The sequence below is a fragment of the Hyperolius riggenbachi genome, chromosome 11 (assembly GCF_040937935.1).
Source record: "Hyperolius riggenbachi isolate aHypRig1 chromosome 11, aHypRig1.pri, whole genome shotgun sequence".
Lineage (NCBI taxonomy): Eukaryota > Metazoa > Chordata > Amphibia > Anura > Hyperoliidae > Hyperolius > Hyperolius riggenbachi.
Genome location: NC_090656.1, coordinates 124187095 through 124211397, shown reverse-complemented (window position 1 = coordinate 124211397; position 24303 = coordinate 124187095). Strand labels below are relative to the sequence as shown.

General features: G+C 42.7%; 1 protein-coding gene across 1 annotated transcript in view; it reads left to right on the top strand.

Moving 5' to 3' along the window:
- Window positions 1–24303, top strand: part of LOC137537706 (mucin-2-like) — a 165527-nt gene that overhangs the window by 45912 nt on the left and 95312 nt on the right. Inside the window, exons 21-29 of the mRNA XM_068259642.1 lie at window positions 4673–4783; window positions 5865–6044; window positions 8068–8307; window positions 9220–9376; window positions 12547–12678; window positions 20048–20195; window positions 21488–21531; window positions 22529–22726; window positions 23014–23058. Coding sequence (XP_068115743.1) covers window positions 4673–4783; window positions 5865–6044; window positions 8068–8307; window positions 9220–9376; window positions 12547–12678; window positions 20048–20195; window positions 21488–21531; window positions 22529–22726; window positions 23014–23058 — 1255 coding nt within the window. The remainder of the gene's footprint in view (window positions 1–4672; window positions 4784–5864; window positions 6045–8067; window positions 8308–9219; window positions 9377–12546; window positions 12679–20047; window positions 20196–21487; window positions 21532–22528; window positions 22727–23013; window positions 23059–24303) is intronic.

The following is a 24303-nucleotide window of genomic DNA, read 5'->3' as shown; positions in this document are numbered from 1 at the left end:
TTACCTATTTCATTGGTACATTTACATTAAAGGGAATGTCCAAGCAAAATAAAAAAAAATGAGTTTCACACATACGTTTTTACGCGTTACTGGTTCAATGCGTACATTTTTACGCATTGAACCAGTAACGCGTAAAAACGTATGTGTAAATGTTCCTGCACTAGCGGGAATGTGTAAAAATGTACGCAAAGCGTCCCGCCGACCTCCGAGGTCGGCAAGCTGCCAGCGGGGGACTGGAGCATAAGTGAGTGACTACGAGGGCACAGGATGGCTGCATGGGGCTGGTAGAAGCCCCAGGTAAGTAAAACTCATTTTTTTATTTTGCTTGAACCTTCCCTTTAATTAACACTCATGCAATATGTCTTTTTTTCAAGACAACCAGTATGTTCGTAGAAACCCATAGATGTTATTGTTTAAACTCTTTCGGGAAAACATGCACTGTATGTATGTCCTTAAAGTCATGTTTCAACCTTCTTTTTAATAATTGCATTTAATAAAAATTCACTTATTAAATGCAATTGTCAAATTACCGGTATATTTGCAGAAATTTCTTGTAAAAAAACAAAACAAAAACCTTTGTGCAGCAGATCTCCATCTCCTTAGTGCAAACCGGCAATTCCTTCAGTTACTTTACCCTCGTTAGCCTAAATGACTTTGTCCACACTTTAGGGAAATTCAGCTCTGATCCACACCGCAGCCACACCTCCTTAATGACTGACATGTTGGTTGTTTGGTCATTTTATCATTTTCGGAAATGACTTGCTGAACAGATTACTCATCTACAAATATATGGGTACTGCCTGCTGACGTTGAAATAAGTCACACAGCTTTAGTCAGTAAGTGTGTTCTGTAAATGACAGGTCTTTCCTTTATTTAGGAAAGGGTTTTTTACAGTAAGAGTGATTAAGATGTGGAATGCATTCCCACAGGAAGTAGTTATGGCAAATTCTATATCTGCATTTAAAGGGGGCTTAGATGCTTTCCTTGCATTGAAAGACATCCAGGGCTACAATTACTAGGTACTGCCCAGTGATGTTGATCCAGGGATTTTATCTGATTGCCATCTGGAGTCGGGAAGGAATTTTTTTCCCTTTGGGGCTAATTGGACCATGCCTTGTAAGGGTTTTTCGCCTTCCTCTGGATCAACAGGGATATGTGAGGGAGCAGGCTGGTGTTGTACTTTTTCTGGTTGAACTCGATGGACGTATGTCTTTTTTCAACCCAAATAACTATGTAACTATATTATTCCCAGAATGGATACATACACTTACATGAAAAATAGTGTGAGACACTATGGAGCTGATTTACCAAGGCTTACAAATAGTAAAAAGAATAGGCCATACAGTATATTCTATTAAACATGGAATGAATTGATTCCAAACCATCATCAGACTCAGTCTTTATACATTATTACTATGGCGTCAATTCACCAGAGGTTACCAACCTATTTATCTCTTGGGAGGTAATTTACCTCCTGTGATATCTCCAAATAGCAATTCTCTAGAAGTATAGGGGAAAATATCGACAGAGAGAAATGCAAGAGATAAATGTGAGATAAGTATGAGATAAATAAGTGATAGTTAGTAGTTAGTTTTTCTCCAAATCACAATTCACCAGGGAAGAAAGGGGGTGTGGCCATTCGTTATTTTTTCATCTCTTTATCCCCTGAATGAACCTGGAGATATCATGGTTTTCACACAGCAGCTGCTGCTGTGGAAGATGGAGCCTTTTGAGCTTACTCTGTTAGGCCTGGTGCACACCAAAAACCGCTAGCAGATCCGCAAAATGCTAGCAGATTTTGAAACGCTTTTTCTTATTTTTCTGTAGCGTTTCAGCTAGCATTTTGCGGTTTTGTGAAGCGTTTTTGGTGTAGTAGATTTCATGTATTGTTACAGTAAAGCTGTTACTGAACAGCTGCTGTAACAAAAACCGCCTGGCAAACCGCTCTGAAGTGCCGTTTTTCAGAGCGGTTTGCATTTTTCCTATACTTAACATTGAGGCAGAAATGCCTCCGCAATCCAAAATCTGCAGCAGCCCGGGAGTATGCGTTTCTGCAAAATGCCTCCTGCTCTGGTGTGCACCAGCCCATTGAAATACATCACCCAAGCGTATCCGCAGCCGCAAGCGGATCGCAAAACGCAGCCGAACCGCTCTGGTGTGCACTAGGCCTTAGAGCTTGCTTCTATTATGAGGAGACGAAGGCGCAGGAGGAGGGTCTGTTTAATCGCCCCTCGTATTTTTCGTGAGAGAACAGTTCTTGATAATTTTACTGAGACAGAGGTGGTGAAGAAGTGCAGACTCACTCGTGATATGATTTATGATATGATCCGGCAGTAAAAGGTGGGAATACTCTGGTCACGTAGTGGTAAAACTCCGCCTCCTACCCACAATGCTTCACTTTCAAGCTTACAGAGAGGAAAAGTATCCCATGTAAATCATTAATACTGATTACCTAACTCTCTGCTTTCTCACACTTTCCTCATGCATATCTCTCCATTATCCCCTGCTATCGAACATTTTTCTCTCTGTCCTCTCACACTGGTGAATTGACTCCAGAGTGTTAAAATACCTCATGAGATAAACTACCTACAATTTTTCTCTTAGTAAATCCTCTCTGGTGAATTGACGCCTATGTGTTTTTGAAAAATCCCTCGGCGTTATGATTCTTTTCAGATTTTAGGGTCTAAAAGCGGTGCAATCTTTTTGCACCCTTTCAGACACTAAAACCTGGAAAAAATCATGCTGCCAGGGAGATCTGGAGCAGTTTTAAAATCACTCAGCTCCATGGCTCCAGCGCTGCAGTTATGCCTCCATCCTCCAGGTGGCACTGCAACTCTAAAGTGAAATTGCCGGCTGTCATCATGACGACAGCTGGCGATCTCACCAGGAGGTAGCAGAGCCCCGGATGAGAGGAAGAAGAATAGCGGTCGACATTGGGATCCCCCGGGAGGTATGTACAAACACCCGCTGTGCGCTATACTCTGCAGTAACCTCCCAGCGGCTACCCCGAGCAAAGGTCGGGATTACAGCTCTTAGCTACGGTTTTCCGCTCCGACTCTAGCACGGAATACCGCCAAGGAGATTAAAGGCTACATTTCCACTAGGGTGCTGAATTCATTTCCAAATCAGATAAGGCTCTCATACTGATACAAAATTGCATCCAAATCCAAAAGACATGCCAATATGTGTCTATGGGGGGTTGGGATCTGATGGCCATAAAATGTACCAGGTACTCTGATTTTTTCTACGCACGCATATTTAAAAGTAGCCAGAAGATTTCAGTAGGCTGTAATTGCGCATCCAAATTTGTGTGTGGGAAAATGGAAGGAAATCACACAAATGGAATCCTAGCCTTAGTGACAGTCAGAGCTGATGATTTCCAAATCTGGCAAAATTTGGAAATTTTGTTCAGAATTCTGAATGTTACAGATTCCCGATTTGAATTGCAAAATACTGAAATTATTATTTACTGCAAAAATATTTTGTACTAACCATAATATTACGCTAGTTATGGTTAAAAACCACTTTGTCCTCCTTGACGTATAAAAACGTCAAGTAGGACAGGCGCGCTCCCGCGGCCGATCGCGCGCGTGCACGCGCACTCCCGGCCGCGGAGTCGGTAGCCACGGAATCAATGTGTTGGGCTGTGGAGCCCGATCATTGATTCCTCTCCCACGCTGAAAAAGCGACAGCTTCTCTCGGAAGCTTCGCTCTTTCTGAAGCTGTGTCCCTCTAAGCGTACATTGTACGCTTAGAGTGACGTCATGTAAAAAAAATCGAGATTGCCATCTTGTGGCCAAAAAGTAAAACTACAAGTAAATACCCAAAAACATTACAATACACCAATATTTCCCCAAATAAAACACTTTTATATCCCACCCTCCCAAAAATGCCCACATAAAATGTTTAATAAAAAAAAAAAAAAAAACATTACTATAAAAAAAAAACAACACATAAATATTTACCTAAGCGTCTAAACTTTTTAAATATCTATGTAAAGATGAAATATTTCTCTCTATTTTTTTTTATAAGCTTGTAAATAGTGATGTATGCAAAACGGAAAAAATGCTCTTTTATTTCCAAATAAAATATTGTCGCGATACATTGTGATAGGGACATAATTTAAATGGTGAAATAACCGTGACAAATGGGCAATAACAATACGTGGGTTTTAATTATGGAGGCATGTATTATTTTAAAACTATAATGGCCGAAAACTGACAAATAATGAATTTTTTCATTTTTTTTCTTATTCTTCCTGTTAAAATGCATTTATAATAAAGTGGCTCTTAGCAAAATGTACCCCCCAAAGAAAGCCTAATTGGTGGCGGAAAAAACAAGATATAGATCAGTTCATTGTGATAAGTAGTGATAAAGTTATAGGCTAATGAATGGGAGGTGAACATTGCTCGGATGCATAAGCTGAAAACGACTGAGATGTTAAGTGGTTAAAGCACGGAATTTACTTGTCAAAATTACATCAATGCTCACTTTCACATCAAAATTAGCGAAATTACGATGCAAAAGTCAGAATTTGAAATGCTGCAAAATCCGTAACTCATCCCTACTTTTTTTTTTTTTAAAGATTCAAGTGTTCATTTATAAAGTAAAATCTGAAATAATGTTAAAGTTTGAAGCTAACCAGCAAATCATGCATGACATTTCTTTTCAGGATTACTGTGGCACTAACCATTTGGAAGGCAACTTCAGCATCATCACAGAGAACATCCCATGTGGCACTACAGGAGTTACATGTTCCAAATCCATCAAAGTTTTTCTCGGGGTACGTGTCCTAGGAGATCAACACACTGGTCGGTATTAAAGATGACAGAACTATAAGCAGGAAATGAATGTCAGTAATCAGCAGTGAAGGTTCTCTCTGAGTTCAAACTTCAGTTCTCTATGAAATAGATAACAGGTTTGAAGCCTCTCCAAATGTTTAACCTGCCTGGCGTTCTATTAAGATCGCCAGGCAGGCTGCGGGAGGGTTTTTTTTTAATAAAAAAAAAACTATTTCATGCAGCCAACTGAAAGTTGGCTGCATGAAAGCCCACTAGAGGGCGCTCCGGAGGCGATCTTCCGATCGCCTCCGGCGCCCAGAATAAACAAGGAAGGCCGCAATGAGCGGCCTTCCTTGTTTTGCTTACATCGTCGCCATAGCGACGAGCGGAGTGACGTCATCGACGTCAGCCGACGTCCTGACGTCAGCCGCCTCCGATCCAGCCCTTAGCGCTGGCCGGAACTTTTTGTTCCGGCTACGCTGGGCTCAGGCGGCTAGGGGGGCCCTCTTTCGCCGCTGCTCGCGGCGGATCGCCGCAGAGCGGCGGCGATCAGGCAGCACACGCGGCTGGCAAAGTGCCGGCTGCGTGTGCTGCTTTTTATTTGAGCCAAATCGGCCCAGCAGGGCCTGAGCGGCAGGCTCCGGCGGTACTGGACGAGCTGAGCTCGTCCAGACCGCCCAGCAGGTTAAACAGGATTATAATGAACTTAAGACAGCAGGCCAATACATAACAAAGGTCCAGTCCTCCTCCAGGGACAGCAATTTCAAATACGAATGGGCAGTGATAGTGGATGAGCTTCACTTTAATCTGTTTCTAGGTCTTTTATTACATTTAGATACTCCTCGTAAAGTCTAAATGGTGACATTGGAGGTTAACATGGATGTTCAATTCTGCCTGGCCTTTAAGGACCTGTTTTGACTTTTTTTTTAAATGTTAGGATTAAACAAACCTTTATCTCAGTTGTCAGAACACTGTCACAAGAGTAAAAATTCCATGTTAGGTATGTGAGCCTGTTCAAAACCTATGTAATAAAAAAAAAGTACTTTATAACATCAAGTTCCCATAACCTTTTTCTAATTTTAGAACAAAGTGCTAAAATTAGCAGATAAGCACCTGGAGGTCACTGAGGGTCAAGGTGTAAAAAATGTGAGATTCCTGACTCGTGAAGTTGGTATATACCTGGTCATTGAAACAAGCAATGGAGTTCTCCTCATCTGGGACAGAAAGACCACAATGTTCATTAAAGTGTCGCCTGCCTACAAGGTAAGAAATGTATTACCTAATATTTACATAACCCTTTTTAATTCAATCTTCCCTCTTCTGAAATGAAGCCTCTCCAACACAACATAACTCAACTTCCTTTATGCAGACATCTTTGGCCCTGTGAAGTACAAGATGCTGGGCTTTGTGGTTATTTTGCCCTCTTAAAATAGAAGGTATTCGCAGTAATTCAGCTGAATTATCACAAATACCTTCTGTTTTAAGAAGGCAAAATTACATTTAACTTTGTTTTCAATGGTGGGCTTTTTGGCCTTTTATCTATTCCTGTTGGCTCTGGATCACCATGAGCTGCCTAGATATTCTGGCTGACATATTATTAAAAAAAAACAAAAAACAATTCACATTTCCTGGCTGTTCTGCTGATCCACTCCCTCTAAATATGTTTAGCCATAGACCCTTAACAAGCATGCACATCAAAATCTGACAAGATTAGCTGCATGATTGTTTTACCTGTTTGATTCAGACACTACTGATCAGACAGTTGAGCAGGACTGCCAGGCAGCTGGTATTGTTTAAAAAGAAATAAATATGGCACCCTCATATTTCTCTCATCTCAGTTTCCTTTTAATGCACTTGCAGTAAAAGTGTACAGTCGTAAAACGAGGACTGCTCAGATTCTTTTTTTGTAATAATCCTAGAATTGGTAGGATTTTTAAATAAAGACATTGCAAAACTGCTAATCCAAAATCCTGTTAGTAACCCTCATGGTAACCTAATATGACATTTTCCAGGTGATATTTTCACACCTTGCCATAAAATTCCTTTTAACCAGCCTGGCGGTATGGACGAGCTCAGCTCGTCCATCACCGCCGGAGGCTGCCGCTCAGGCCCTGCTGGGCCGATTTGCATGAAATAAAGAGCAGCACACGCAGCCGGCACTTTGCCAGCCGCGTGTGCTGCCTGATCGCCGCCGCTCTGCGGCGATCCGCCGCGAGCAGCGGCGAAAGAGGGTCCCCCCAGCCGCCTGAGCCCAGCGTAGCCGGAACAAAAAGTTCCGGCCAGCGCTAAGGGCTGGATCGGAGGCGGCTGACGTCAGGACGTCGGCTGACGTCGATGACGTCACTCCGCTCGTCGCTATGGCGACGATCTAAGCAAAACAAGGAAGGCCGCTCATTGCGGCCTTCCTTGTTTATTCTGGGCGCCGGAGGCGATCGGAAGAACGCCTCCGGAGCGCCCTCTAGTGGGCTTTCATGCAGCCAACTTTCAGTTGGCTGCATGAAATAGTTTTTTTTTAATTAAAAAAAAACCCTCCCGCAGCCTCCCTGGCGATCTTATCAGAACGCCAGGGTGGTTAAACCAGCAAGCAAGAAAATACTCAAAATCATTTTGATAGTACTCTTTCACCTACTTTTAGGTACTTTTTCAATTGTAAAATGCTTACAGGTTATTTTAAAAACAATATGAAAATTATCTCCTAGGAGATGACTCAGGAGAGAAAGTGAATTGCATATTGGACCATGTGACACTCACAGTTAGTCAAGCTGGTTTTATTGTAGAAAATCTACCACTGTCACATTTCTGTGCAGGAATTATCAAAGTGTTAGTGATTGACAATACATTGGCATGATATTGAAGGTTAGAAAAGGCTCTAGGAGAGTTAAAGCTTGGTGCTAACATCCAGCATCCAAATCACCATACTACAGTTTTCTGCAGTAAAACATAAAGAATGGTTTAAAATGGGATCAGTTGAATGTTTGACTATTTTTATTATGCTTAGTCAATACTCATAAACCATAAACACAAATGATAATTTTCTACTACTTGATTCTCAAATGGGCAAAGTCATTAGGGATAACACTGAAAGTCAGGTGACACATGACCCTGTGATCGTTTCCACCCTACCAGAAGCTAACAAGTTCAAGTGATCAGTCGTCACTTCTATTTCCTATTAATTCTTCATTTTTTTGACTATGGAAAAAATTACGAGGCTTATTTCTATTGAAACAGGGTTTTGATTACTGCAGTTAACTACAGGTATAATGTTTTTGCAATTATTTTCCTCCAGGGCAAACTATGTGGGTTGTGTGGTAACTTTGATGACAATTCACAAAATGACTTTAAAACGAGCCACATGTTACAAGTCACCGACGTGCTTGAGTTTGGAAACAGTTGGAAGTTGGACTCCTCATGCCCTGATGCAACAGACGTGGTTAACCCCTGCACTCAGAACCCACATCGCCACTCCTGGGCTGAGAAACAGTGTGGACTCATTAAAAGCCAGGTGTTCAAAGTCTGTCACAGCAAGGTAAGACAATGACAACCAGAAATTATGTCATGACATTTATACAAGATCTGAACACATGAATGGCTCATGCTTTGAACTGATGTGACCAAAATAAAACTGACCTGCCCATGATTTTGACTAAAATTAGGGATCAGTCAAAAAATAACAAAAATGCTAAGCTGTCCTCATAATCATTTTTATTGAGCTTCAACCCTGAAGATGATATCCTTAAACTTTCTAGGAGTCTTCTATTGCATTGGTTCTCAAACTTTTCCAGGTGAGGTTACCGGTGGTGAAATTTTCAAGGCTCTCCTTGGCACACAGGATGGCTGAATGTGATGAACTTACCACCTGTCAGCAGCTCCTGTACACTGACCGCTTGCTTGCTAGCGCTCAGGGCACCAGTGCTGGAGAGGCTATTGTGCTCCCATGCAACATGTCAGATGTGCTCATAGTATTAAGAAGCCCCCCAAACCCAGTATAGGTAGCCAGAAGTGCTCTCAGAATCAAGTAGCTCTCCACACCAGTAGAGATAGCCAGATGTGTTCTCAGTTTTAGGTACACCCCCAGTACCCCAGCAGGATGTGCACCAGTATTAGGTAGTACCCTGCCCAGTACAAATAGACAGATGTGCTCCCAGCATTAGGTAGCCCCCTCCCCCAGGAAAAGATAGCCAGATCAGCTCCAAGCATTAGGTAGCCCCTCTTTTCTCCAGCACAGATAGCCAGATGTGCCCTGGTATTAGGTAGCTCCCTCCCCAATGCAGATAGCCAGATAGTGTCTCCCCCCCCCCCAGTATGTTGCAGAGTGTACATGCACAGTGGAGGCAGAACTTCTCTCATCTGCTCTGGATGCCTGTGAACTTCTCTATCCCTGCATGTGTATGTATGTATGGAAGCCATCACATAATCACATCTGACTGATCCTGTTTAGGTGGATCCCATCCCATTCTATGAGGCCTGTGTAAATGATGCCTGCTCCTGTGACAGCGGAGGTGATTGTGAGTGCTTCTGTACAGCGGTTGCTGCCTATGCACAGGAATGTACCAAAGCCGAAGCCTGTGTCTTCTGGAGAACCCCAGACATATGCCGTGAGTAATGCTCTATCCAGAACAAAGTTGTACTAAGGTAGATTTTAGAACAGAAGTTAAATAGACCTTAGTTCAGGGTACATTTATGGTGCTACAAAAATTAACAGCTTAAAGTGGAACTGAAGAGTGTTTTAAAAAACCCCAGCAGCCATCTTGTGCCATGCCGGTCCTCCACAAGCCTCCGTTCTCCTGCCGCTGCTCCGTTTTGTTTCTCAACTCAGAAGTCGAGGGGCCACAAGCGTATCATTTTTACGCGTTCCCATCTGCAATAGCACTTTTGTGGACTGGAAAGTGAAGAAGGATATGTGTGGCCAGAGCCACGCAGGCGCAGTGGCCTGGGAGCAAAACCGAAAGTAGCTGGTTGCGGGAATATGGAGGCTCGTGGAGGACCAGCACAGGACAGGATGGCTGCTGGGGTCTTGCAGAAGCCCCAGGTAACAGGGACGGATCAAGACCAAGTTGCGCCTGGGGCAAGGTCAGGCTTTGGCGCCTAAAGGTCAGGTTTTGGCGCCTAAACTGCCATTCATTTTGCCGCCTTTTTAAGAATTCAACAAACTGCGCCTGGGGCAAGATACCCGCTTGCCCCCTCCCCTAGATCCATCCCTGCCAGGTAAGTGAAACAGTTTGTTTTACAATACTCTTCAGTTCCACTTTAAGTCTCTAAAATCCCAATATATCTAAGCAAGATCAACATTTAAAAAGTCGTTAGCTGGGACTGAGGGTGATGATATATTTTATCATTGATAAACTTTTATAGTTCATGTTTTCTTAACGTATATTTCCATTGTCTTTCCCCCATAATTGATACATTTATACTGTCTGAATTGCATTTTCAAAGCATTTGACGCAGGTTCTTAGTCAATCACTGAATAAGAAATCATTTGTATACTACTTCATATTAAGAATAGAACATATTGTATATTTGAAGAAATTGAACACATAGCAAATGCATATCAAAAAAATTTAAATGAAAGGTAGCACTGCTCCATAAGGCCCATACACACGTCGGATTTTTCCGAATGACGGGTCGTTTAAACGTCCCGTCGATGAGTCCGCACGCCAAATCGGGCGTGTGTACAGTCCGTCGTTCGGGTGATAACACTGATTCAGCATTTGAACTCATTGTTTAAGAGATTTGAGAAATGCAAATGAGATTAAAACATAAAAGTCCGCGTACACAAGCCCCAAAGCCTCATACACACTCTAGATCAGGCATGGGCAAACTTGGCCCTCCAGCTGTTAACCTTCCTGGCGGTAACCTCGAACTTAGTTTGGGGTAAGCCGCGCAGGAGGTTTTCTCAGACCCTGCTGAGCCGATCTGCGTATTTTTTTTTTTGCTGAACGCAGCTAGCACTTTGCTAGCTGCGTCAGCATACCGATCGCCGCTGCCCCACGCCGATTCGCCACCATCCTCGTCGCCGTACAGCACCCCCCCCTAGACCCCTGAGCTGCCTGGCCTATCAGCTAAGGGGTGGATCGGGTCTCCCTTAGACGTCACGACGTCCATGACGTCGGTGACGTCATCCCGCCGTGGCGACGGGGGAAGCCCTCCAGGAAATCCCGTTCTTTGAACGGGATTTCCTGATCGCCTATCGCCGTAGGCGATCGGTGGGGCTGGGGGGATGCCGTTGAGCAGCTTATTTAATGATTTAAAAAACAAACAAACAAAAAAAAACGACTGCGTTGCCCCCTGGCGGTTTTTAATAGACCGCCAGGAGGGTTAAGGAACTACAAGTCCCACAATGCATTTGCCTTTATGAGTCATGACTGTGGCTGTAAGACTCCTGCAATGCATTGTGGGTCTTGTAGTTCCTTAACAACTGGAGGGCCAAGTTTGTCCATGCCTGCTCTAGACAATCTTTGGCCAACAATCTTTGCCCGCCCAGTGTCGTTTACCCATCTGGAAAGCTTGACCACTTATTCTGGCAAACTAAAAAATGTACAAAGGAGAAGTGTAAAGACACCAGCACTTCCATTTGTTGATAGCCACATCCAGCTTAAACCAATAAAGCTGAATATTCACCTGACGACCCAGGACGATGGATCCCAACGACTTCCCTCAACAACGAGCGTTCCCCCGAACTATCTCCTTGTGGGTGGGTACACGCGATGACGCATGACGGGCACGAATGGGAATTCAAGTGATCCCGATACTTTGCACAAAGTCGACAGAGATCTTAAAGAGACTCAGAGATGAGTCTCACTGCAGTTTTTTTACTTACCTGGGGCTTCTTCCATCCCCATAAGCATGGATGTGTCACTCGCCATCCTCCTCAGTGCCGCTGTTCTCCCGCAGTCAACCCCCGGTAAGCAGTGATGTCAGCCGGGGCCTTTGGCGATTGGCGCTTATGGGGCTGGAGGAACCCCTGGGTAAGTAAAAAAACTGTAGTGAGACTCATTTCTAAATCTCTTTAAAGGACAACTATAACAAGAGGCATATGGAGGCTGCCATATTTATTTCCTTTTAAGCAATACTAGTTTTCTGGCTCTCCTGCTGATGCCTCTAATAGTTTTAGCCATAGACCCTGAACAAGCATGCAGCAGACATTATTGTCAAATCTGACAAGATTAGCTGCATGGCTTGTTTCTGGTGTGATTCACTACTTCAGCCAAATAGATCAGCAGGGCTACCAGGCAACTGGTATTGTTTAAAAGGAAATAAATATGGCAGCCTCCATACTTTTCTCACTACAATTGTCCTTTAAAGATCCGATCCACCCAAGTGGTCATTGCCGTGGGTCTCCAAATGTCCTTCGCGGAATCGCGCACCTGTACCCACATTGCAAGATTGTGGAAACAATTGCTTGTGGATCAAAAAATTGCTGGTATTCCGTAAAATAGTTGGAAAAATTGTGTAGTGGGTACCGGCCTTTAGCGTGCTCTGTCTTGACTACTCAGCATAGGATTCGATAAAGGTTGTAAAGAGATGTCTGCCAGTGCTTGAACTGCTTTTTGATAAAAAAGTGATGCACAGCAAGCATGCACTGGCACTCACTGCCCGTTCATCCAGCACACACTCATGGTCATGGCACTGTGCACACATACTGTGTATCACTTTTTTTTTACTAATAAACAGTTCAAGCAGTGTCGGATGTCTCTCTACAACCTAAACTAAAAAATGTGACTGTGCGCTATTTGTTCATATAAAAATATTTTTATTTACCTTATAGCAATATTCTGTGACTATTACAACCCCGAGGATGAGTGTGAGTGGCATTATCATCCATGTGGCAACCACAGCATACAGACATGTCGATCCATCAACAATGTCTACACGAATGTCACCATCACCTATCTGGAAGGTAAGTGCTGCAGAGCTGTCTGACTCTACATTTCTGTAAGTACTCTTGTAACATGTTAAAATGAGCCTCACATTTAAAAAGTGTGTTTTAGATACTAGTTGTTTTAGTGTTGTTATAATAGTATCAGTATTCCCAGATGAGGTCAGTTAGGCGCTGTGAAGAAGCCGAGAGATGGCTCCTCTCCCTGCACTAGGCAATGTAGGGGAATATAATAAAAGATATTTCCCTACTGATAACCTAATTTTTCCAGGATTAGATTTGTACTTTTGTTTACTGCCCAAGGCCCACAATCACGCCAGCTGCCCCCTGACTGAAAGCATCCTAAACTCCACCCCCCAAAATGGCCGGGATTAGATTGAAGGCTCCTCATTGGACAGTTAGAGTAGTGATGGCAGGGATTAGATTATAAACTCCTTGGCAAGTGGCACATTTGGTGAGTGACAGGCAGCTCAGAGATCACTGTAAGTTGCAGTTGCTGCTTCTCCATCCCCCGAGTGGCACATCCGGCTGTTGTTAGCCACCCCCCGCTATGTGCAAACTGCTACTGCCTCCCTGCTGCCCACAGCCTGTCCCTTACATTCCTGGTTCCCTAGGCCATGGCCTTGTGGCCGTGCCTGAAATCCTGCCATTAATTTGCCCCTCTATGGACATAATTCGGGGTTCGGCTAATGATTGCATTCAAATTACAGTGATTTGGTGAGAAATCCCCCCTGCTCCACTATAGCTGTAATTAACATTAAGGTCTATGGCAGTGCCCAAGTTATGCACTACGTGATGCTGTGCAGGTGCCGAGATGATCTGACTTGTCAGTGTGTACGTATTGCAAAATGGACATGTGCATGGGTCCTGTGTTATAAAGAGGATCAGGGGCATAACTAGGGGTAAGAAGCCGCTATGACTGCAGGGGGGACCAGAGGTGTGGGAGGCCCCAATAACTAACCTTCCCTTTCTCTGATACTACAGATCAGGTGTTTTTGTGGCTATACATGTTATGGGTGTGAAGTTCCTAATGTACTACTTGTTTTATGACCCTTGTATGATGGATCCCCATGTTGTGAGGGTCACCAAGGGGAGGCAAGGAAAGGGTTGTCAACAATAAGGTGGCCCCATCAAAGTTTTGTTGGGGGGCCACCATGATTTGTAGTTACGCCCCTGAAGAGGATCTGTTTACACATGTCATCTTGTAACAAATCTGTTGTATCCATTGTGGTCCACAGTTGAAACTCCATGCCAAATCGCACTAGTACTTCGGACAAGCAGATGTGTTTCCCATAGAAACCTTTATATGAAACGCGTCTGCCTGGGACTCCAAATGGACCACCAGAGCAGATACCACAGTATCCGCTCCAGCTGGCCATTGGAGAACCAGCTCTAATGTTGTCTTATAATCAGATTATGCACTACAGACAGTCCCCTACTTGCAATATTTATCGAATTTTAAAATTAGATTTTACCCATGAGATAAATTGTCAGACGCTCGATAAAGTGTTTGATAAAGCTTAGTGAATTGAGGCCAAAGTGTTGTTACATTTTTCAGTATTGTACAAACTGGTGTACAATAGTTGAAAACAAATAAAAAGCACATTGAAAACAACAAGAAATTTTGTTTATACTGTATGTCTAAATCCAGAGTTGTTCAAATGTAAATAATGTATCCACATTTTCCTATGTATAACACATCACTTTACTAGTTCAACTTACAAACGACCTTCTGGAATGGAACCTGTTTGTAAGTAGGTTTGGGCACTGCCATACACATGACTTACAAATGACCTGCCAAACAGATGGCCAAAAGATGTGAAACTCGATTTTGTGGAAATAAGTGAAATTTTTTTTTCAAAAAGACCTTGTAGTTTTTGAGAAAATCAGTTAAAAAAATGTAAAGAAAAATCTTTTTTTAACCACTTGAGGACCGTGGGCTTTAACCCCCTTAAGGACCAGGCACTTTTTTTCCATTTAGACCACTGCAGCTTTCACAGTTTATTGCTCGCTCATACAACCTACCACCTAAATGAATTTTGGCTCCTTTTCTTGTCACTATTAAAGATTTCTTTTGGTGCTATTTGATTGCTGCTGCGATTTTTACTTTTTATTATATTCATCAAAAAGACATGAATTTTGGCAAAAAAATGATTTTTTTAACTTTCTGTGCTGACATTTTTCAAATAAAGTAAAATTTCTGTATACATTCAGCGCGAAAAATGTGGACAAACATGTTTTTGATAAAAAAAAACCCCCATTCAGTGTATATTTATTGGTTTGGGTAAAAGTTATAGCGTTTACAAACTATGGTGCAAAAAGTGAATTTTCCCATTTTCAAGCATCTATGACTTTTCTGACCCCCTGTCATGTTTCATGAGGGGCTAGAATTCCAGGATAGTATAAATACCCCCAAAATGACCCCATTTTGGAAAGAAGACATCCCAAAGTATTCACTGAGAGGCATAGTGAGTTCATAGAAGATATTATTTTTTGTCACAATTAAGCGGAAAATGACACTTTGTGACAAAAAAAAAAAAGTTTCCATTTCTTCTAACTTGCGACAAAAAAAATTGAAATCTGCCACGGACTCACTATGCCCCTCTCTGAATACCTTGAAGTGTCTACTTTCCAAAATGGGGTAATTTGTGGGGTGTGTTTACTGTCCTGGCATTTTGGGGGGTGCCTAATTGTAAGCACCCCTGTAAAGCCTAAAGGTGCTCATTGGACTTTGGACCCCTTAGCGCAGTTAGGCTGCAAAAAAGTGCCACACATGTGGTATTGCCGTACTCAGGAGAAGTAGTACATTGTGTTTTGAGGTGTATTTTTACACATACCCATGCTGGGTGGGAGAAATATCTCTGTAAATGACAATTTTTAATTTTTTTTTACACACAATTGTCCATTTACAGAGAGATTTCTCCCACCCAGCATGGGTATGTGTACAAATACACACCAAAACACATTGTACTACGTCTCCCGAGTACGGTGATACCACATGTTTGACACTTTTTTGAACCCTAACTATGCTAAGGGGCCCAAAGTCCAATGAGTACCTTTAGGATTTCACAGGTCATTTTGCGGAATTTGATTTCCAGACTACTCCTCACGGTTTAGGGCCCCTAAAATGCCAGGGCAGTATAGGAACCCTGCAAATGACCCCATTTTAGAAAGAAGACACCCCAAGGTATTCCGTTAGGAGTATGGTGAGTTCATAGAAGATTTTATTTTTTGTCACAAGTTAGCAGAAATTGATTTGTATTGTTTTTTTTCACAAAGTGTCACTTTCCGCTAACTTGTGACAAAAAATAAAATCTTCTATGAACTCACCATAGTCCTAACATAATACCTTGGGGTGTCTTTTTTCTAAAATGGGGTCATTTGTGGGGTTCCTATACTGCCCTGGCATTTTAGGGGCCCTAAACCATGAGGAGTAGTCTGGAAATCAAATGCCGCAAAATGACCTGTGAAATCCTAAAGGTACTCATTGGACTTTGGGCCCCTTAGCGCAGTTAGGGTGCAAAAAAGTGCCACACATGTGGTATCGATGTACTCAGGAGAAGTAGTATAATGTGTTTTGGGGTGTATTTTTACACATACCCATGCTGGGTGGTAGAAATATCTCTGTAAATGGACAATTGTGTGTAAAAAAAATCAAAAGATTGTCATTTACAGAGATATTTCTCCCACCCAGCATGGGTATGTGTAAAAATACACCCCAAAACACATTATACTACTTCTCCCGAGTACGGCGATACCACATGTGTGGCACTTTTTTGCACACTAACTGCGCTAAGGGGCCCAAAGTCCAATGAGTACCTTTAGGATTTCACAGGTCATTTTGCGGCATTTGATTTCCAGACTACTCCTCATGGTTTAGGGCCCCTAAAATGCCAGGGCAGTATAGGAACCCCACAAATGACCCCATTTTAGAAAGAAGACACCCCAAGGTATTCCGTTGGTGAGTTCATAGAAGTTTTTATTTTTGTCACAAGTTAGCGGAAATTGATTTTAATTGTTTTTTTTTCACAAAGTGTCATTTTCCGCTGACTTGTGACAAAAAATAAAATCTTCTATGAACTCACCATACTCCTAACGGAATACCTTTGGGTGTCTTCTTTCTAGAATTGGGTCATTTGTGGGGTTCCTATACTGCTCTGGCATTTTAGGGGCCCTAAACCGTGAGGAGTAGTCTAGAAACCAACAATGTCGCAAAATGACCTGTGAAATCCTGAAGGTACTCATTGGACTTTGGGCCCCTTAGCGCACTTAGGGTGTAAAAAAGTGCCACACATGTGGTACCACCGTACTCAGGATACGGATAATGTATTTTACACATACCCATGCTGGGTGGGAGAAATCTCTCTGTAAATGACAATCTTTTGATTTTTTTTACACACAATTGTCCATTTACAGAGAGATTTCTCCCACCCAGCATGGGTATGTGTAAAAATACACCCCAAAACACATTATACTACTTCTCCTGAGTACGGGGATACCACATGTGTGACACTTTTTGCAGCCTAGGTGCTCTAAGGGGCCCAACGTCCTATTCACAGGTCATTTTGAGGCATTTGTTTTGTAGACTACTCCTCACGGTTTAGGGCCCCTAAAATGCCAGGGCAGTATAGGAACCCCACAAGTGACCCCATTTTAGAAAAAAGACACCCCAAGGTATTCCGTTAAGAGTATGGTGAGTTCATAGAAGATTTTATTTTTTGTCACAAGTTAGTGAAAAATGACACTTTGTGAAAAAAAACAATAAAAATCAATTTCCGCTAACTTTTGACAAAAAATAAAATCTTCTATGAACTTGTCATACACCTAACAGAATACCTTGGGGTGTCTTTTTTTCTAAAATGGGGTCACTTGTGGGGTTCCTATACTGCCCTGGCATTTTAGGGGCCCTAAACCGTGAGTGGTCTGGAAACCAAATGTCTCAAAATGACTGTTCAGGGGTATAAGCATCTGAAAATTTTGATGACAGATGGTCTATGAGGGGGCGAATTTTGTGGAACCGGTCATAAGCAGGGTGGCCTTTTAGATGACAGGTTGTATTGGGCCTCATTTGATGGATAGGAGTGCTAGGGGGTGACAGGAGGTGATTGATGGGTGTCTCAGGGGGTGGTTAGAGGGGAAAATAGATGCAATCAATGCACTGGGGAGGTGATCGGAAGGGGGTCTGAGGGGGATCTGAGGGTTTGGCCGAGTGATCAGGAACCCACACAGGGCAAATTAGGGCCTGATCTGATGGGTAGGTGTGCTAGGGGGTGACAGGAGGTGATTGATGGGTGTCTCAAGGTGTGATTAGAGGGGGGAATAGATGCAAGCAATGCACTGGCGAGGTGATCAGGGCTGGGGTCTGAGGGCGTTCTGAGGGTATGGGTGGGTGATTGAGTGCCCTAGGGGCAGATAGGGGTCTAATCTGATGGGTAGCAGTGACAGGGGGTGATTGATGGGTAATTAGTGGGTGTTTAGAGGAGACAATAGATGTACTGCACTTGGGTGGTGATCTGATGTCGGATCTGCGGGCGATCTATTGGTGTGGGTGGGTGATCAGATTGCCCGCAAGGGGCAGGTTAGGGGCTGATTGATGGGTGGCAGTGACAGGGGGTGATTGATGGGTGGCAGTGACAGGGGGTGATTGATGGGTGATCAGTGGGTTATTACAGGGAAGGACAGATGTAAATAATGCCCTGGCGAATTGATAAGGGGGGGGGTCTGAGGGAAATCTGAGCGTGTAGGTGGGTGATTGGGTGCCCGCAAGGGGCAGATTAGGGTCTGATCTGATGGGTAACAGTGACAGGTGGTGATAGGGGGTGATTGATGGGTAATTAGTGGGTGTTTAGAGGAGAGAAGAGATGTAAACACTGCGCTTGGGTGGTGATCTGATGTCGGATCTGCGGGCGATCTATTGGTGTGGGTGGGTGATCAGATTGCTCGCAAGGGGCAGGTTAGGGGCTGATTGATGGGTGGCAGTGACAGGGGCTGATTGATGGGTGGCAGTGACAGGGGGTGATTGATGGGTGATTGACAGGTGATCAGTGGGTTATTACAGGGAAGGACAGATGTAAATAATGCCCTGGCGAATATATAAGGGGGGGGTCTGAGGGCAATCTGAGCGTGTAGGCGAGTGATTGGGTGCCCGCAAGGGGCAGATTAGGGTCTGATCTGATGGGTAACAGTGACAGGTGGTGATAGGGGGTGATTGATGGGTAATTAGTGGGTGTTTAGAGGAGAGAATAGATGTAAACACTGCGCTTGGGTGGTGATCTGATGTCAGATCTGCGGGCGATCTATTGGTGTGGGTGGGTGATCAGATTGCCCACAAGGGGCAGGTTAGGGGCTGAGTGATGGGTGGCAGTGACAGGGGGTGATTGATGGGTGATTGACAGGTGATTGACAGGTGATCAGGGGGGATAGATGCATACAGTACATGTGAGGGGGGTCTGGGGAGAATCTGAGGGATGGGGGGGTGATCAGGAGGGAGCAGGGGGCAGGGGGGGGGATAAAAAAAATAGCGTTGACAGATAGTGACAGGGAGTGATTGATGGGTGATTAGGGGGGTGATTGGGTGTAAGCATGGGTCTGGGGGGTGGGCAGGGGGGGGATCTGAGGGGTGCTGTGGGCGATCAGGGGGCAGGGGGGGGGAAAATCAGTGTGCTTGGTGCAGACTAGGGTGGCTGCAGCCTGCCCTGGTGGTCCCTCGGACACTGGGACCACCAGGGCAGGAGGCAGCCTGTATAATACACTTTGTAAACATTACAAAGTGTATTATACACTTTGTATGCGGCGATCGTCGGGTTAACATCCCGCCGGCACTTCCGTATGGCCGGCGGGATGTTGCGGCGGGTGAGCGGAGACAGGCGCCGGCGGAGGATCGCATCACGGATGATGCGATCGCTCCGCCCATGCCCCTACAAGGACCGCCGCCATTTGTCAATACGGCGGTCCTTGCGGGGTCCACTTCCCGGCCGCCAATTGTCAATACGGCGGTAGGGAAGTGGTTAAACCGGTAAAATGACTTTTTGCTGCAGTACAGGGGGACAGAGGTGACACAGTGGTGAGGACAGTGGGGACACTGAAGGCACCGGGGAACAGAGGTGACAAAGGGGGACACTGGATAAACAGGCGGTCATAGAGGTGGTACTGGTACAGGGGACAGAGATGGACAGACAGGTGGCTCAGTGTTTTGATTTATGCACAGATTCAAGTTAAAAATGAACCTACAGTCCCTATCTCATTTGTTAACTGGGGGGGCTACCTGTATTCTAACCCTTAAAAATGAATTTGCAAATGTTTACATTTTTGTGTGACTTGGCATGGTTATGTTTTGAGAATATACTAGCTTGGTATAAGATACTAACTAAATAAACATTCATTTTGTAAGGCTGCTACCCAACCTGTCCCAAGGATAGACCCATATTTGATGAATCCAAGAAGATTTGTGTGACTGAGGAGGAGTGTGGCTGCTATGTGAATAATACTCACTATGAGATTGGAGATGAAGTGCCCACTGATGAGCTTTGTCATACATGGTAAGTAGGGGTGAGATGCTGTAAGAAATGGAGTACAGTATAAAAATCCACCTGCTCAGTGTGTACAGCTACTTTGAATTTCTATAAGAAGGTGCACATCACTGGGCATTGCAGGATACATGCATTCTGGATTATGTGATTCCCCTTGTGATTTTTTTGATTTTATACATTTGGAACTAATGTGCTTAGTGAAAACTTTTTACCATATATACTCGCATATAAGACAAATTTTCGGGGACAAAAAAGTGTCCCAAAAGTGGGTGGTCAGCTTATATGCGAGTCATGTGAGGAGGTGTGTGGGTATAGTTACTTCTCCTCATTCCTGGCAGCATCTCCCATGCAGCTCTCCTTGTTAGATGTCCAGGTTTCAATTTCTTCTTGTCCCGGGAACCACTTCCTGTTTCCCTTGCAGTTCCATACTCGGCCACTAGATGTTAGCTGCGAGTACAGAGCTGCAAGGGAGATGAGAAGATGGCTGCCCACAGACCAGAAGACACTAAAGCCTGGATCTGTAGCAAGTACAGAGCTGCAAGAGACGGAAAGATGGCTGATGAGGAGAGCTAGCTACAGTATATGTACACTTCACAACACTGCACCACATACACGTTGCTAAACATACACAGCATCATCACATACATACACTCTGCTATACATACACAGTATCATCACATACATACACTCTACAAGCATGCTTCAATCTGTATCACATTCACCACATTCTGCACCACATGGGGGAGGCTCTCTGCTCCACATACAAGGGGGAGACATTCAGGGGTAGGCTTATCCATGGGTCAAACATTATTAGTTTTTTTTTCAGGAGCAAAACTGAGGGTGGGGGTTGGTCTATACATGGGACGGCTTATACACAAGTATATACGGGTAGTTTGGATTCACAGGTAGCAGGTGTAAAGTTCTTTTCCAGTCCTGTCAGTTTTCATCAGTTTGCATCAGTTTTATATGGCTGTGTTTACACATAAATCTGTACAGTTCCATTCCTTTAATAGAACATACATTTAAAAATAATTATGCATAAAAGTCTTGTTAAATAAAAGTGTAGCTGTTCCAAAATAAAAAAAAATGAATATGCTTGCTGCACCAGTTCATAGTTCTTCAGTGGCCTACAGCCTCCTGCTTACCCTCATCCAGTCAGACAGTGACATGGGCATACGCGCAGCAGAGTGATGCTCTGTCAGTTGTAGACACGCCCTTTGATGACTCATATCTGTAATTAATTTAAAATACTCTTCTATTAAATGTTTCTAAAACAGTCACATTGTTTGTGTCTTTTTCAGTGTGTGTACTCCAAAGGCAGAAGTTGAATGCGTGCGAGATCCTGGTATGATTATTACATATATTTAGTAATTTACAAAAACATCAGAATCCTTGATCTAGACATGTTCTCTAGTGTGCCTTAGCTTTACTTCAACCTTTTTTTACAAATTACGATAAACTTACCTCACAGTACTCAAGCTTTTCTCTAAACAAGCAGCACTTGCACTACATCGAATGTCCTGTGTTGTATTTTTTGTTGAATCATGAAGGAACTATTGCTATCCCTCATTTGTAGGCAGGAAGAACAGTTCATAACCTTTATCTTGTATATCATGCCTGTGTTCTATTAAGCACATGCCATGGCATTAATAAAGGAGTGGTGCTTCATATGAACAGTGTGGAGAAGCATGGGAATAGGCATTCAGCTAGTCAATCTTTGTTTCCTATCTATCACAACCAACAAGATAATCCAAATTTTGGTTTGACAAAAAATCCAATTGGACGACTATTTTTATAACCGTTCATAATCGATAGTGCCCATCAACGGAGATTATTCGCAACCAATCCGATCAGAATTTTTGATCGCTCAAACAATTTTTCGCTATGAATTGGACCGTTAGTGGCCACCTTAAGTGGCTGCAGCCCTGAAACTCTTTGAGTCCGCCAGGAGAAAAGCACAATATAAATGTTATGGACCATAGGCAATTCCCTATTTCTTCTGAGTTTTCTCCCATGTGATATTTTATCACCTATGCAATAAAATGCCTTTTAAACCACCAGCAAGCAAGAAAATACTATTTGGACAGTACCTTTTCACCTAATATTTTGTGCTTTTTCAATTGCAGAGTACTGAAAAGTTATTTTAAATGGGATGAAAAATTAAAAATTAAGAAATATATATTTTTATAACCATAATTAATAATTCTCTGTCTACATTCAGATTTTGATCTTTTATATTCTATGATATGATATGATTCCATGGTGTTTTTAGAGGAGATTTGTATTTTTCTGTGTACATAAAAAAACAAGAAAACAAACAAACACTTTTTTTTAAATTACAGAGTGTCCATGTATCATCAATGGTACAATATATGAAGACGGTGAAGTTATATCCAGAGAAGAGGACTCTGGGGTTTGTATTGTTATCAAGTGTATAAATGGCACTGAGAAGCTAGAGATTGAGCTCTGTTCTACTGCTGCACCTACCACAACATCTATTACCACTACCACCACCATCACCACTTCCCCAACCACCACAGGTAAGAATCCCACAGGCGAATCACATGCAAGGCATTGCTGAGTTTTATTAGTTTTATTAGCTACATGTGTTCTTATATAGTCCCTAAGTAGTGTGTTTCTAAATGATAAAATAGCTGACTGTGTGGACTTGGGCATTTATTATATCATGCAAGAGGACATCTATTTATTTATTTATTTACTCTAAAGAACAGTTCAACCTTATTGAAGAGTCATCATGTTCATTTTATTACTCATAAAACAAATAGTTTTTTTAAAAATATTATTTGTTTCTTTTTTGTATTTTTAGTCACTACTTCTCCACCGACAACAACAACTGGTTTACACTCAACAAGTAAGCTATTACTGCCCCTGAACAATGACTGTACACTGATTAAAGGCATTTTAAACATTAGACATTTGCCAGCTGTTGAATTGAAGCCCTGTTTACAGTAATCAGTTGCGTTGCAGAATAATTCTGCATGTCAGCTCACTGCCCATACAGTTCTATGGGTCTGTTCACAGTACTGTGTTGTAACATTGCGTTATTCTAATTCGCTGCATGCAGGCTTTGTAATAAAGTCTATGTGTAGTCTCCTATGCAGTTCACACTCATTACAATGTGCAGTGGCATAGCTAAGGAGCTGTGGGCCCCGATGCAAGGTTTACAATGGGGCCCCCAAGCACTCTATACATAACAATGGATACGGCGCACCAAAACCTGCCAATGGCAACTACAGTGTCAGAGGTGCAAGAAGGGGATGGGAACAGTTTGTTAATGATTACCAGTATTCAAAGCATCTATAGAAGTTATTATTATGAGCACCGGATCAATAGAGAGCGAATACTGTAGTTGAGGGAGGGCCCTTTGGGGCCCCTTTGGCCCAAGGGCCCCGATGCGGTCGCTACCACTGCAACCCCTATTGCTACGCCCCTGACAATGTGTGAGTTATGCAACTGACCACTGCGACCCTAGCCTAATTCCTTATCACCTTAAATGTTTATTCAATATTTTTTTTAAAGTCATCAGTTTAAAACAATGCATCACAATTTATTTTTTGACTAAATGTTATTAAAATGTACTTTTTTTTTTACAGTTTACAGACAGATTTTACTCTTAATGTATTACTTAAAAATTCACTGCTTTATAACTACAGCAACAGTATTACATTTTGTATTCACTTGTGAATGTACAAGATTGTATATATAAGCACATTTTTGTTCTTATATGGCCCCCATATAGACTGTGAAAAATAGGTATGAATTACATATATATTCATTTTTTAACGTTTTTAAAGACATTAATAGATAATTGTTTTTCAAAAGATTTTTGTAATCATTTTGAAGCCTTTGGTTAATCTCAAAGCGTGAATAACAAATCCTTTAAATATATCTATAATATTGGTTGGGCAATTTACAAAAATGATTGTGCTAAATAAAACAGAGACTCAAAGATGTCAAAGCTGCTATTTTGTAATTGATCTTGTAAAATAAATCTTTTCCTTTCCTGTGCAGCAGGTTGTTCACGCAAGAATAGGAAAATACCTAGGCAATTTATATTGCACACATATGATAGACTCCAGATTTGAAAGACATATGC